Raw genomic sequence first — 15,488 nt, 5'->3', positions numbered from 1 at the left:
CTAGCCGGAGGGTGAGCGGCAGCTTATTTCAGTGTTGCACTGCCTGTACTGTGAAAGATCTTCCCAATCCATTCACTCGACTGAAACGTGGCATATTTATCCTGCTCTGCTTTTTCTGATCTTGGAGACCGCGACGGGATGTATCTAGAGAAGTGCTTCTTAAGCTAAGTAGGGGCCAAACCATATCAACACCTATGGACAATGGTCATGGATTTGAATAGGATCCTGTCCTCTATCCTCAACCAACACAGAGATATCCTTCTCCAGCATGGGGTCTGGCATGGATTCACATGCTCATATTCCCCGTCGTCAGGTCGGGAATCCTCGGTATAGAAAAAAATCAGTATCAGTTTCGTTTCTGATCTGTCTTTCTTAGTAGTAACCAATCATTGGTCTCTGGGTCATACTGCCCCCAGCCAATGACTGCCCTCTCCCTAAGCCCCGCCTCTGGCAGCCATCCTCAGATTTTTACCGCACGTTCAAGTGTTGGGAGTCCTCGTGCTGTAGCTCTCGAGCTTTTGCTGCGTTTTCGCGCTTTTTCAGGAGATTTTTCTCATTTTACAGTTAAATAGAGTCTCAAGCTCCACCATTTCTACATCGATCAACAGGGATCCGTTTCAGAGTTTTCTACGCCTCTCAAGGGTGAAGATTTCGTCGTGTTACGCTTTTGGAGGATTCCAGAAGTTCCGAGGCCTACCCCGGACATGGCCCAGGAGAAAGGAAGCTCGACGCCCGGGAAGCTGTTCAGGACCTGCCCTGGATGCCAGCTTCAGAATGTTTTCAAGGAGGACGAGCATTCGTTATGCCTCACTGTCTCCATGAGGACAAGACGCACACGGAGAAGGACTGTGCATTTTGTGGGAACATGTCGGAGCGGACCATGAAGGATCGCCACCTCCGTCTCGCCAACTGGCTGGAAGGGAAGAGCCCGTCAGGCAAGAAGAAGAAAAAGAAGTCCGTGCGGTCTTCTAAGAACTGTGAGGGTGCCGCGGCGACGGGGGGCCAACAAAAGGCTAAGCACCGCTAGTCCGGTACCGCCGAATGGTCGGGCTCCTTGGCTGCCAGGGAGGGCGCATCCTCCCCGCGCCATCAACCACGAGCTCTGGCTCGGGTAAGAGGAAGTCCGAGAACTCGGCAAAGCTTCTGGAGAGGCCCCGGTCGATCTCGAAGTTTCCGGCAGAGGGGGAGCGAGGCTCGGACCCTCCCCCCCCCCCCCAAGGTGAAGGCCCCAGGCGTCCAGAAGGTGGCGATGGCCTTAATTCACCCTGCTAAGACCTTGATTGAGGATGTCGTAGCGGCCCTGGCTCAGCCTGTTGAGGCTATGCCAGTGGAGGCGACCTCAGGACCCAGTGTCTCCCTGCCACAGCGGAGGGAGTCGTATTTCAGGCCCATTGAGAAGACCCCCACGAAGTCCTCGTTGGAAAGGTGGGGGAGGGGCAGGTGGCCATCATGGATACGGACACGACCTCTGAAGAAGAGTTCAACAAAGGCGTGGAAGAGGCACAGCCCATCGGGAGGATCCCGACGAGGGCGACGACGGTGTCGCTGACTAGGTTCCTCAAGAGCCCTCGCGCCCATCGTTTCCGGCACCGCAGGACACTTCAGCGGCCATTTTGTCAGCGATTCAGTCCTTATGCTCGGAGATAAGGACAAGGTTGCCCCTCCCCCCCCCCGACGGAGGTACCTGAGCCAGACCCGACGGGGGAACCGGAGCCGGGACCTTCGGAAAGTCCACCGCATAAGAGGGGGACGACGCATCCTACGCCACCTCTCATGCCTCTGCGGCCTGCTCTGCCCTCCCCCCCGGGCTACTACCCACGGGGATGATACAGGCAAGGACACGTCTATGACAGGTACAGATGACGACGGAGGCGACGATGGGACGTGTCCCCCGTTGCCCGACGAGATTGGATCCTTTCATGCCATGATTTCCAGGGCATCCAAGCTCTTCCAGCTCTGCCCAGAAGAGAAGAAGGAAGGGTTCCTTTACCAACGGCGCGAGGCTAAAAGGAAGACGGTCCTCGCCGTACCACTTCTTGATGACATCTGGGATGAGGGGCTCGCCCTCCTCAAGAACCCTGCCACGGCGCCGGCAAAGAGGGACCGGTACGAGAAGAAGTACCGGGTACCCAGCGCTGCCCCCTTGTGCCTTTGGGCGCAACCTACCCCGGATTTGGTCGTCTCGGCGGCGGCAAAGAAGAAAGCTTGGGGGGGGGGGGCATCGGCCTTGACATCAACTTCCCCGCCGGACGGCGAGGGCAGGAAGCTGGACACGATGGGACGACGGGTCATCTCATTCGCAGCGACGACTATCAAGGCGGCCAACGCCCTGGCTATCGTAGCCCGCTATGACAGGGAGTTGTGGTTCAAAATCACCCCTCTGTTGGACTTCCTTCCGGACGCCAAAAGGGCTGAGGCCCTTGAAATCCTACAGGAAGGTGAGAATGCTTCGGACCACGCCATCACGGTGGCAACGGACATCGCCGACACCGGTTTCCGTCAGTTGGGCAACAGTGTTTGCCTGAGACGAGGATGGCTCAAGGCGATGGATTACCGCCAGGACCAACAAACCAAGGTTTTGGACATTCCCTTCGATGGGAATAAGTCCCCTCAGGCCATCAAGACAGACACGGAGACTGCCCGGGCACTGGGAGTGCTCCAACAATGACGGCCGTCATTTCGGAACTCCGGAGGCAGACAAGGTGCCTCCAAGGGATCCGGCAGTGGCTCCTCCACGTAACGCCAAGCGGCAAGATCTTCGTCCCAGGAAGCCTACAGGGGACGCGGCAAGTCAGGTGGTGCCCGTCGTCCACAGGGAGGTCAAGGAGGCAAGGCGGCCTCCAAACAAGATTGAATCGACCGTGGGGTCGGGCCCCCGCCGAAGCACCCCGTGGGAGGCCTGCTGGCGAGGTTCGTCAGCGTGTGGGAGTCAATCTCCTCCAACCATTGGGTGCTGGACGCCCTGGCCCAAGGGCACGCCCTTGAGTTTCAGAAGAAGTGCCCTCGCGTTCCACCCGTGGCCAGGAAGGACAGTCACGTCCCTCAACTACTGTTGGAAGTAAGGGCGATGATCAAGAAGGGTGCCATCAAGCTCGTCCCAAAGAGGCTTTGGGGCTCCGGAGTTTACTCAAGGTACTTCCTCGTAAAAAAGACGGGAGGATGGCGCCCCATCCTGGACCTGCGACGACTGAACAAGTACATCAAGGCACAGAAGTTCGGATGGTCGCCCTCCAGCACCTGCTGGGACAGCTAGAGGAGGGCGATTTCCTGTCGTCGTTGGACTTGGAGGATGCGTACTTCCACATCCCCATTCTAAAAAGACACGGAAAGTTCATCAGGTTCGTGGTCCAAGGGCGGTACTACCAGTTCAAGGCCCCCCGTTCGGATTGAAGTCGGCACCCAGGGTGTTCACCAAGTGCCTCGCACCGGTGGCAGCGCGGCTGCGCCTACAGGGGATCCACGTCTACCCCTACCTGGACGACTGGCTCATCCGGGCAAGGACAAGTGAGCTGGCCTCGCCGTTGGAGGAAAGGACCAGGTCCATTCTGGGCATGGTGCAGCGTCTGCTGGCCACGGACATGGCCAGGGTAAGATCTATCAAGTCCCCTCCTCGGGATGATGTCCTCCTGCATTTATCTGGTGTGCCTTTGCAGGCTTCGGATCCGCCCCTTGCAAGAGTTGCTCGACGCCCGCTGGGTCCAGTCAACGGGCAGCTTCGAGGACAGGATCCCTCTCAACGAGACGTTCCATCAGGCGATCCGGTGGTGGGGTACCCGCTCTCATCTATCGGCGGGCACGGACTGTCAGACCCCAGCTCACCAGGTGACGGTGATGACGGATGCCTCCCTGGAAGGTTGGGGAGCGCACTCCGGAGATCTTCACGCGAGAGGCCTTTGGCTCCCGGAGGAGAAGTCACTCCACATCAACATCTTGGAGCTCTGCGCAGTGTTCTGGGCCCTAGGGTCTTTTCTTCCGTCCCTCAAGGGCAAGGTGGTGAGGATCTTCACCGACAACACCACCACGATGTTCTACATCCAGAAGCGGGGTGGAACCAGATCCCCTGCCCTATCCAAGGAAGCCCAGGATCTGTGGCATTGGGCCGTCGTCCAAGGGATGTTTCTGGTGCCTCTTCAACTGGCAGGAATAAAAAACACGATCGCCGACTCACTCAGCAGAGAACTGTGCTTGTGCCACGAGTGGGAACTACGCCAGGATCAAGTGGATCGACTCTTCCGACGATGGGGCGAACCCCAAATCGATATCTTCGCGACGGCGACGAATTCCAAGTGCCGGAGGTTCACCAGCAGGTTCCCCCAGCCGAAGAGCATGGGTGATGCTTTCTCGTTCACCTGGGATGGCCTATTTCTTTATGCGTTCTCTCCGCTGCCGTTGCTGCTCCGGCACATCAACCAACTCAAGAGGTCCCGGTGCAGGATGATCCTCGTCGCACCGGCGTGGCCGAGACAGATCTGGTTCCCGGACCATCTGGACTTGTCAATGTCCACACCTGTCAAGCTGCCGACGGACGCAGATCTTCTATGCAGAGAAGGAGGCGCCATTCTTCACCACAACCCGGAGTCGCTGAACTTGCAGGCCTGGCTCCTGCAGCACTAGAGTTTGGAGGGTACGACATCCTGGCCGACTGCAGAGAGGTTCTTGCAAAGGCAAGGCGTCCTCAAATCTCAAGTGCTACGGACATAAATGGAAGAGGTTCTCTGTCTGGGGCCGTGCACAGAAGATTAACCCTCTGCGGATTACGGCCCCTCAAGTATTGCCGTACCTACTGGCATTGGCCAAGGCTGGACTAGCTCACGCTTCCATCAAGATACATCTGGCCGCCATCTCACGATACACCAGAACTATGGGACGGGCGTCCTTGTGGTCTCATCGACTGGTGAAGGAATTTATGAAAGGATTGTTCCGATCATTCCCGCTGGTGAAGGCCCCTACCACGGCGTGGGAGCTCAACATGGTGCTGACCAGGCTCATGGGGGGGGGGGCCCATTTGAGCCTATGCATTCGGCAACGTTGAAGTTTCTGTCGTGGAAGACAGCGTTTCTCGTGGCCATCACCTCTGCACGATGAGTGGGAGAGATCCAGGCCCTATCTTGCAAGCCGCCATACTTGACGTTTCACGACACGAGGGTGGTGCTGAGGACGCACCCCTCCTTCATGCCCAAGGTGCCGTCGGACTTTCACCTCAACGAACCCTTGGTGTTGCCAGTTTTCTTCCCATCTCCTTCGTTGCCGGCTAAAGGGACTCTGCACTCGCTGGACGTAGCTAGAGAGCTGAAGTTCTACGTGGACCGCACAAAGAGTTTTCGGAAGACATCACAGCTGTTTGTTCACTTTGGGACTGTGAATCAAGGGAAGGCTCTCTCGAAGACTTCCATTTCCAGATGGCTCTCCGGCTGCATCATGCACTGTAACCAGTTGGCAAACCGACCGCTGCCCGGCCGTCCGAGAGCCCATTCGACCAGAGCGATCGCTGCTACCACGGCGTTCCTGTCTGGTGTGCCCCTGCTGGACATCTGCAGGGCTGCGACGTGGAGGTCGACCCACACCTTCACAAGATTCTACTGCGTCGATCGGGGCTCCAGGGAGGAGTCCAGCGTTGGCCAAGCAGTGCTGCGCAACCTGTTCGCTTAAGGTGAGCCTGGTGAGGAGGTAAGAGATGCTTAACGTTGAGTTGTTGTATTGCTTAATGTTGAGCCTGTTGCCACCTCCCGTGGTTGTGCATGTTTGTACTGCTATGTATTCTCTTATTCATGAGCATGTGAATCCATGCCAGACCCCATGCTGGAGAAGGAACAAGTTACTTACCTGTAACTGTTGTTCTCCAGCATGGGTCTGGCATGGATTCACATGCGAACCCTCCCGCCTACCCCTCTGCGGCTCTTCACTTGGTCATACTGCCACTTTACATGCTACCAAATCTGAGGATGGCTGCCAGAGGCGGGGCTTAGGGAGAGGGCAGTCATTGGCTGGGGGCAGTATGACCCAGAGACCAGTGATTGGTTACTACTAAGAAAGACAGATCGGAAACGAAACTGATATTGACTTTTTTCTATATCGAGGATTCCCGGCCTGATGACGGGGAATATGAGCATGTGAATCCATGCCAGACCCATGATGGAGAACAACAGTTACAGGTAAGTTACTTGTTCCTTCCTGCAGTTATAGGTTCTCTGGTCTTGATCCCTTTTAATGATGCAAACAGCATTGTTCTCCATAACCTGGCAACTCTCGATCTCCTCCTTGTTCGCCCCTACCAACAACATGTTGCCATAGTCCAGGTGAGATAAAATAATGGCCCTGACGATGGTAGCCGTGAAGGGTCGGATTGCTCTCAATAGGCATAAGTAATGAGCATTATTCTAGTGTAGAAGCTTAACCTGTACATCCGACCCCCACCAATGTCGCCACCACCATCCCTAATGTTTTGACCGGAGGCATTACTGGGATGCTAGCGGCCTTGATGACAAAAGCTTTGTATTCCGCGCCTAACTTTGCTCTCGCTTGGCGTGTGCCAAATATCATCAACTCTGTTTTTGTATTGTTGAAACACATCCAATTGTGCTTCATCCATTTGTCAATAATGTAATAAACCTCTGCTATTTTGGCATTATCTATAAGATGATCGCCCACCAATGCGAATACTGAGTATCGTTGGCGTAGTTTGTAAAAAAACATGCCAACGCTTTCCAATAGGTCACAGAGACATCTCATATATAAATTGAATTGTAAAGGTGACAGACTCACTCCCTGTGGAACTCCAAAGTTAATATGAGCGGCCTCAGAGAAGGTTTCCCCCCCAGTGCACTCTTGCTTTGCGATCCGCTAGGGATGATGTCAGCCATGCAAGTGCGATGGACGAACATCCCGCCATTTTGTCCAGTGCCCTTTGCAGTAATTGGTGATCAACCAAATCGAAGCGGCACTTAGGTCTAGTACCATCAGGATCCCCACCTTGCCCCTGTCCAGGATTTCCAGCTTGCAAGACTACAGATCTATCATGGCAGTTTCTGTGCAATGAGCCGCACGGAAACCCGATTGCTGCTCATAAAGAATTCCCTGGGCTTCTATATGCTTTTGAAATTTGTTAGTTGCTATCTTGTCAAAGATTTTTAAAATTAAGTTTTAATTGGTAATAGGGTGCAGATTACCTGGATCCTTTGGGTCCAGGCCCACCTTTTTAACCAAAGGTGTGATGGTGACCTTCTTAATACACTTGGGTACTATACCCTCATGGAACGAGGCATTAACTATTCTTGTGAGTACAGGGGAGAACAATTCTTTATTGTCTATGATTATTTTGGCCGGCAGAATATTTTTCTGAACCTGACGTGGGTTTCATTTTTGCCAATACTGTGATCAGCTCTTCTTCTGAAACCGGGTGAAAGCTAAAACTTGACCTTTCACACTGTCTGAATTTTTACGACAGGTGGTGCTATTACAGTGCTTGGAGCTTCTCTAGATGCAATGATATTATCTCTAGCCTTTGGTATCTTAGCAGAGAAGGCCCTTTGCACTGCCTCACAGTCCTCCTCAGTAGTATAATAAGACATCATCTGCGTACAGTGATATACTATGGGTCACCCCACCTGCCTAGATGCCTTATTTCGGGGATGTATGTTCTAAACTATCTAGCCAGCGGCTCAAGTGCTAAGGTGAATACTTTTAGGGAAACTGGGAAGCCATGCCGTGTACCCCGCTCCAGTGTTCACCCTTGCGATAGTCCACTCACCCGTTCTGACTCTGACCATTGGGCCGTTGTACAGAAGATTTATCCACCTCTGGATCCCCACCTCCCCCGGAAGTCATAGGCCTCCAACACCCTGAACAACCTCGGCAAACGCTTTGGCTGCCTCCAAAGCTGCCCACACAATCTCCCTCTGAATGTTTAACTAAATCCATTACGTGGTGCAACTGGCGCAGATTCAAGACTGGTGTCACAGCCCCCAATAAACCCACACTATGCCGGGGGGCTACCTTGGCCAGCCTGGATGTGTCACGACCCTCACGCCGAAGCCCCCTTGGCCTACCCATGGGCCAGGGGGATCCTTGACCCCAGTCTCCACTAAATCCCAACCTAGGCCTTCTTGGGGCCAGTCCTGGCGCCTTTGGTGCCAGGCTCATACTTAATGAGCTTGTGCTTGGGAACTACTTTTTGTTACTGTCATTCAATGTGGAAGCATCCACAAAATCGGGCTTCTTGGAACCTGGCTTGCAGAAGGATGGTTTGGGTGTGGCACCTTGGAACTCTTTTACCTGGACTTGTTTCTTGAAGCTATGTAAACCACGCCCGACTGGACTGACACGCTTTGCGTTAGTTTGCAATTCTGCAACGTGATGCTCACCGCGTTCAGCTTCAGCCACGAACCTCGGATAAACAGCATCTGCAGAAAAAGAAAGAAGACATAGTTAGAAAAGGTTGCAGCTTACCTGAATTCCATCATTAGCGGTCCTCAGCTCTTCCAACTGGCATCCTGGAACCAGCGCTCCTTCGGATCGACGGACCTGCAGAAAGGGAAAGACAACTCATTAGACATTTTACACAATTAACAAACTCCGCCAAAAGGCTTACCTTCCCACTCGCACTTCATTCCGCAACATCTCTGGAATTCTACACTCTGGCGGAGCACCGCGACCTGTGAAGACAAAAGATAACAGGTTAGCAAAGGCAAGGCACCTTAGCGCTGCATTAAGCGCCAACTCGCCACGTCTAGGCGCTCTAAAAACGCTAATACTTACCAGCGAACCCCGAATCCAATCGTCGCCACGAATTGGACTTCCATGTACCTAAGGAAGAGGAAAAAAAAGACATTGTTAATTCCAGAAAGGCATGCTAGGACAGCAAAACATCATAGCAATAAGACCTACCTGAAAGACTCACGTCGGGCCAGCATCTGTGAAGTAACTCGACCGCCGTAGCCTGCAAAGCACCACGCACCCCTGCTGAGACGGCAGGACGGAGAACCCGCCAACATCAAGAACAAGGTGAGAGGAAGCCCAGAGGGACCGCAGACATACCGGGTGGTGGGAGGCTGTTAATCCCAGTTACCCGGTCCTAAACATTGTTTACCTGTATTTCTGGCAGGATTCTTCCGCAAGTCACTACTGGGCATTGCAGGGAAGGATACCTGGACACCGATTGCTGGGTGGTGCCCCCATGGAACCAGGTGAGCGTAACAGGATGCTAGCACCTTACCCAGGATATTCGCATCTACATTCAGTAAATAGATAGGCCTGTAAATGAGGCTCATTGGGTCGGGTCCTTATCCTTCTTGAGTAGCACTGTAGTCACTGCTTATTGCCTTGTTCCTGGAAGTATACCCCTTGCAATGTGTTATCATAAATCCTCTTTAGCTGGGGAACCAGAATATCCGCAAACACCTTGTTAAACTCTACAGGGAACCCGTTGCTCCCCAGAGCTTTGTTCTGCATGGCCCTAATCGTGCCTAGTAATTCCTCCTCCTCTAGTGGTGCTTCCAACCCTTTCCTAGCCTGCTCTCCCACCCTTGATATTCTCACCAGCTCCAGCAAGTCCAAAGCCTCCAGCTCCGAGTCTGTATCTTCAGTAGAATAAAGGCCCTTATAGTACCCCAGAAATCATCCCTTCCTGCGACAGCACCAAATTACCCGCCTGGTCTTGTATCTGAGTGATTGGAGCTCCTGCATGCTCCTTCCTTATGAGCCACGCCAGAAGCCGTTGTGCTGCGCCATGGAATCCTGGGCCTTCTGGTGAGCCCTCATCTTTTCTGCCAAAGCCTCCCCTACCTGCTGCCCATTCTCCAGTGCCTCCTCAAGTCGACCAATCTCCCCCTCCAAATCTTTTATAGAGTTCTCCAAGGTCCTCCTAACTCCCACCACCTGGGACATGCACACCCCCCGTGGGTAACCTTAAATGTCTCCCATTGCATCCCCATGTCATCCATGGGCCCCTCGTTTACCTCAAAGAAGGATGCAATTCCCTCTCTCAGCGCTTGCGCATTAGCTCTAATTAGGACAAAAGACGGGCTTGTCTTCCCCTTCAACGAGAGGGTTCAAAACATGCTATTCCAGATCCCTCACTATGTTGCCAATCACAAGGTGACCGTACCCAAAGCCGTGTGACTGTTAGGGATGATGGCCTCCTGCATCTACCTAGTTCCTCACGCACATCTGCACATGCTCCACATGCAAGAGTGACTCTCGAGCCAACGGTGTCAGGCCAGTGAACAATGGGATGATCTAGTGGTTGTCTCAGCAGCCCTCGTTCAGTCTCTGCAGTGGTGGTCAAGGGAAAACCCCTTGCAGAGGAAGACCTTCACCACCCCCGCAGTAGAAGCCACTCTTACCACGGACGCATCTCTGACGGGGTGGGGTGGGCTCACCTCCTTCATGAGATGGCGCATGGTGTGTGGTCGCCAGAGGTAGCAACCAACCACATGAACCTGTTGAAACTGGTAGCAGTGTTCAAAGCCCTGAAGGCATTCCAAACGGACCTCTAGGGAAGCCGGTCCTAGTCCTCACGGACAGTACCACAGTCATGTATTACCTGAACAAGCAAGGGGGCATGCACTCTCCAGGGCTATCCAAACTGTCGCAGAACATATGCAAATGGACTTTCAAACACAAGATGTTCCTCCTTTCGCAACACGTTCCAGGGAAACTAATCTTCTGGTGGACGTGCTCATCGGAGACTGCCATTCGTACTTTACGGGTAGTGGGACGTTACTCGAAGACATTGTTCTCAATGTCTTCGCAGACTGGGGCTTTGCAGAGATCGACTTGTATGCAACTCTGGAGAACTCACAATGCCCAAATTATGCCTCCAAGTACCCGCAGAATCGCTCCAAGGGCAGCGGTCTCTGGATAACATGGTCAGGGAAATTTCTCTACGCTTTTCCCCCGACTCAACAAGATAGTGCACAAGATGCACCAGGAACCAGTCACAATGATTCTGGTGGCCCCAATGCGGGCCTGCCAATCCTGGTTCTCTCACCTGATGACAATGTCAGTCGCACCTGCGAGGAAGCTGCCATGCCCCTACAACATGCTGTCACAAGACAGAGGGCGGAGACACTTCATCCATGCCTGCAAATTCTCAACTCAGCAGCCTGGTTCCTGAAGTCATAGAGTTTGGACACCTTCAACTTCCTCCAAGATGCATGGACATACTTAGAGAATTATGAAAACCTAACACTGGACATTTCTACTCCAATAAATGGAAACGTTTCGTCATCTGGTGCAATAACAAAAGCATCCATCCTATTGACTGCTCCCCAACACATATTGTCCTGTACCTGACTCACCTACTAGATTCAGGCCTGGTATTCAATTCCTTGAAGGTCCACTTAGCTGAACTTTCATTTTACACCACGTCCCAGGTTTCGTGGTGGAAAATTCCAGTGATCAAGGCTTTTATGGAAGGGGTTAAAAGACTTGATCCCCCATGGGACCTGAATGTTGTACTGATTAGACTAATGTGACCTCCCTTTGAACCTATGCATAAGGCTAGCCTTAAAGCACTGATCTACAAGACCGCCTTCCTGGTGGCAGTTACATAAATAAGGAGAGTTGGTGAACTGCAGGCCCTTTCAGTTCAGGACCCATTGGTCATGATCCACAAGGTTAAGGTGGTCCTGCACACTCACCCACATTTTGCGCTTACATTTATTTCAAATTTCCATGTGAACCAATCAATGGAACTACCCACCTTTTTCCAGAACCCCCACTAATGTGGCAGAAAAAAGCCTCCACACTTGATGTGAGGAGAGCAGTGATATATTGTCTGTAGAAAACAAAACCACTAAGAAAGACAAACCAGAGTTTTGTTTCAGTGGCAGCTGGTAGAGAGGGGGACCCTGTCTCTAAATCAGCCATTTCAAAGTGGATCGTAAACTGCATCACACTGTGCTACACTCTTGCCAAAAGATATGCCCTTCAAGCCTAGAGCACACTCTACTCTGGGCACTGGCTTTCATTGTAAATGTTCCTCTTGAGTCCATTTGTAAAGCATCAACCTGGAGTTCTGTACACACCTTTACACAACACTACTGCCTAGATACACACTTAGGTTAGACTCTCAGGTGGCGCGAAGACATCTCTTTCATACTGTTCCTGCACACATCCCACCACCATCTCTGGGTACTGCTTGATAATCTATGTACAGCATGTGATTCTTAGCAGATTAACAAGTGTCAGAAGACATGCATTACTTACCGTAATAGCATTTCTGATGATTGTATCTGCTTAGATTCACATCCCCCCCCTTCCTCCCCTCTTGGAGTAGAGGGAACATAGACATCTTACACCTCTCTTTGTACTCACGTTGGTTTTAAGGCTCCCTCATGGTAGAAAAAATACAATCGGAGGGACCTCGACGCATTAGTGATTGTGGGTACACTACACACCACGTTAGGGATAGTGTTACAGGCACGCCCATGTCGACGTCCCCTTTCGATCCTCGAAAGAATGAATCAATCAAAGCTCTGCGATTACCACTAGATGTCGGATTATATGCACAGCATGTGAATCTAAGCAGATACAATCATCAGAAATGCTATTATGGTAAGTAATGCATGTCTTCCTGCAGTTTGGCCAGCTGTATTGCATGCTGCTTCAGGTACTGCCCCACCTTTAGCCGTGCCCCCTTTGCTCCTCTGGGACCCTACCCCATAGCACTTGTATCCCAGTGCTGTCGTACCCCCCAGCCGAATAACACATTTCCCCAACAACAAACTCCCCTCTCTTATCCCACAACCTGATCCAACCGAGAGAGCTCCGCATTCTATACCTGTTTCTGGGTTCAATTAGCAGAGTCTTGGTATCAGTGGCTGGCCAGATTCTACACCTGCTCCGGCTGCCTCATCCACTGCACATCACCTTAACACGCATAATTTTACAGCCACATCTGCTAGCAGTGCTGCATTGTTAGCATGTTCTAAATGAGTCCAGCCAACTCCAGTACTGGTCCTGTTTTACCAATCGGGCATGTGCTTGATCAATCAAGAGCTTGGTAGTTTATGGTATGCAATGCAACACGTATGGCCAATTAACTTTAACATCACGATTGTCTTTGTACGTTGATCGCATTTGTGGTGTTAATCATCAGGTTATAATTTTTGTTTCCTTTAGAAATGCGTCCTCAGTGGTTTGAGCTGGATAATGTACCCTTCATGCAGATGTGGCCTGATGACATCTACTGGTTTCCCATTATGCTCCAAAAAAGGAAGTTCCTCGGCTATTTCAAGTTTCAGGGACATGACACGATTCTTGATTACACATTGGAAGAAGTAGCAGAAATCCAAGAAAATCATCTTGTCCTATAAAAGGACTGCTGCACTAAAAGAAAGGATCGGTGTATGTGAATGACTTCTACACTAGTTCCTGGAGCTACTGCATATACATGCAACAAGATTTAATTTTAAAAATGAGACTTTATTGGCAATTGTGGGCAAAGTTATGAAAGTTTTCTACATCAAAACAATACTGGCTTTCGAGTTTTAGAGAAATGTAAATTTGGGACCACTGCGTCAAAGATGTGAGTTGTTCGTACTTGAGCAAAGGCAACGTTTTTCTATTTTAAATGGATACACTTTTTTTTTTTACTTTAACTTCTTTGGTACTGAATGATATGAACTTTTATAGAGTGGTGACCATCCCAACTAAGACTGAATGCACAACATTGGTAGTGTTCTATTTTTCTGAATCAAAATTGCCATTTGAAAATGTGCTACTTCTACATCTGACTCTGTGAGCCTCCTTGAGTCGTGACTGCTATGGGGCGACTTCGGCACTACCATTTTATTGGTCTCCTCATTGAGCTACATTTGCCCAGCTACTCATGTGATTGCGTTGTTTAAAGGTCCATTTGCCACAATACAATTTGTGTAGAGTGACCCATCTGTTTCAATCCAGTTTTTAACTAATCTAAGACGGGGAAATACATTGTGCATTTAAATTGTGATGCTGCATTACAACCATGGGGCCTAGAGCTTTAGTTTATCGAGCAACATTGTAGGACATAGGGAAAGTTAAAACATTTCCTCTATAAAAGGTATCTAAGTACACTGGTCCATGGGTCCTTATGCTCCTACTTCTATTCGCTGCAGCAATTTCCCCAATCTACCTCGCACTTAGTTATCGTGTTTTCAGGCATTCTAGAAGGAAATTTTACATTAGTACTGACATCAGCTCCCTCCATGTAAACTCTTTAATAAAGACACCGAATCGTTATCATTCATCCCTACTTGTAGCGGGTGCCAGACCGTTCATTGATTTCAGAGGAAATTAAACTCTGGAGCTGCTTCTAGCATTGTCACCCTCATAAAGGTACATGAATAGTAACCTCATTAACATTGTTTGCAGCAGGCATAAGCAGTGGCGAGAACTAACGAGCCCATGCTACGGCTGAATTAGGGGCTCAGCTGAGTGGGCATGTATTGCTCTCTTGATATATTCTCATTTTAAGAGAAACAGTTACTAAGCACGTTGCCTTCTCTTTTATGTCTTGCGCCGATACACAGCCCCTTAGAGGAATGTTTATTTGGCCAGTATCCCAGCGGCAAAATGTACAGCAGGCATCTACTTGATCAGTCCATTTTGCAGCATTTCTTCTGAATTCAGGTTGCCATCTGTAAAGGCATCTGCATGCCAACACTGGTGAAGCTGGGATCTGAGTTTCATTCCAATATTTTTGTCCTTCCCCTGTGCCTGTCCCCCAGACTTATATAACAGGTATTGCAGGGTTGCATTGCAGAAGCTAATGGGGGGTGGGGGGAGTGGTACACGGGCAGAGTCGTCGTAACTGTGCGAGGTAGAAAGGCCAAGGTTACATGTACTGTAGTAACTGGTGCTGAGCCCTACAAGGAGCATAGAAAAGCCACTGGCTATCTGGCTCCACTGGTACATCGGAAGGCCAAGGTAGCGCAAGGTGGTTCGGAGGGGGCAGAGTTGCAATGCACCAGGATTCCTGGCAGTGAGGCTGTAAAGTTCTTCAGTTACTACAGCCAATTCTGGACATGCGCCAACAGTCTTTCATAGAATGACTGGTGTACTGCCGCTTGCCACCTTAAAATGGCCTTGTTCTTCAATTTCATGTAGCAACTCTTGAAAGGTCTGCAGACTAGGTGCCCTAGTGTGACTTGATATTGTAGGGAAACGCAGGAACACATAGAGTACTTCTTTGTAGGTCTGGTATTACCAGAAAGAGTTCTTCAATGTTTTTCTCAAGCAGACATAACACAGCAACAACTTATGTTGCTGCCCCGGCTCCTACAAGTACTCCCCTTCAGCTCCCAATGTCCGGGCTTCTGTGGGGGCGTCTGCTCTTAATGTATCCTTGAGTGCTGAAGGAGACGTAATGACAACAGTACTCCTAACTCGCCTTGTGCTGTGTTCTAAGGCTTTAAAACGGTGCCTAAGGCTGTTTTTATGCTGGTGTATTTCTCTCCTGCCTTTGGTATCTAGACCAATGTGAAAGGGGAAAGGTGTGCGACTGG

The 15,488-nt window shown here is 50.9% G+C and overlaps 1 protein-coding gene across 1 annotated transcript in view; it reads left to right on the top strand.

The window, feature by feature from the left end:
* Positions 1-13,886, top strand: part of NUDT1 (nudix hydrolase 1) — a 159,991-nt gene extending 146,105 nt beyond the window's left edge. The window contains exon 4 of the mRNA XM_069647621.1: positions 13,123-13,886. Coding sequence (XP_069503722.1) covers positions 13,123-13,316 — 194 coding nt within the window. The 3' untranslated portion in view covers positions 13,317-13,886. The remainder of the gene's footprint in view (positions 1-13,122) is intronic.
* The last annotated feature ends 1,602 nt before the right edge of the window (positions 13,887-15,488 follow it).

Source organism: Ambystoma mexicanum, chromosome 2q (genome assembly GCF_040938575.1).
Source record: "Ambystoma mexicanum isolate Mex_15411 chromosome 2q, UKY_AmexF1_1, whole genome shotgun sequence".
Lineage (NCBI taxonomy): Eukaryota > Metazoa > Chordata > Amphibia > Caudata > Ambystomatidae > Ambystoma > Ambystoma mexicanum.
The sequence above is the reverse complement of the archived record's forward strand: the minus strand, read 5'-3'. Positions and strand labels throughout refer to the sequence as shown.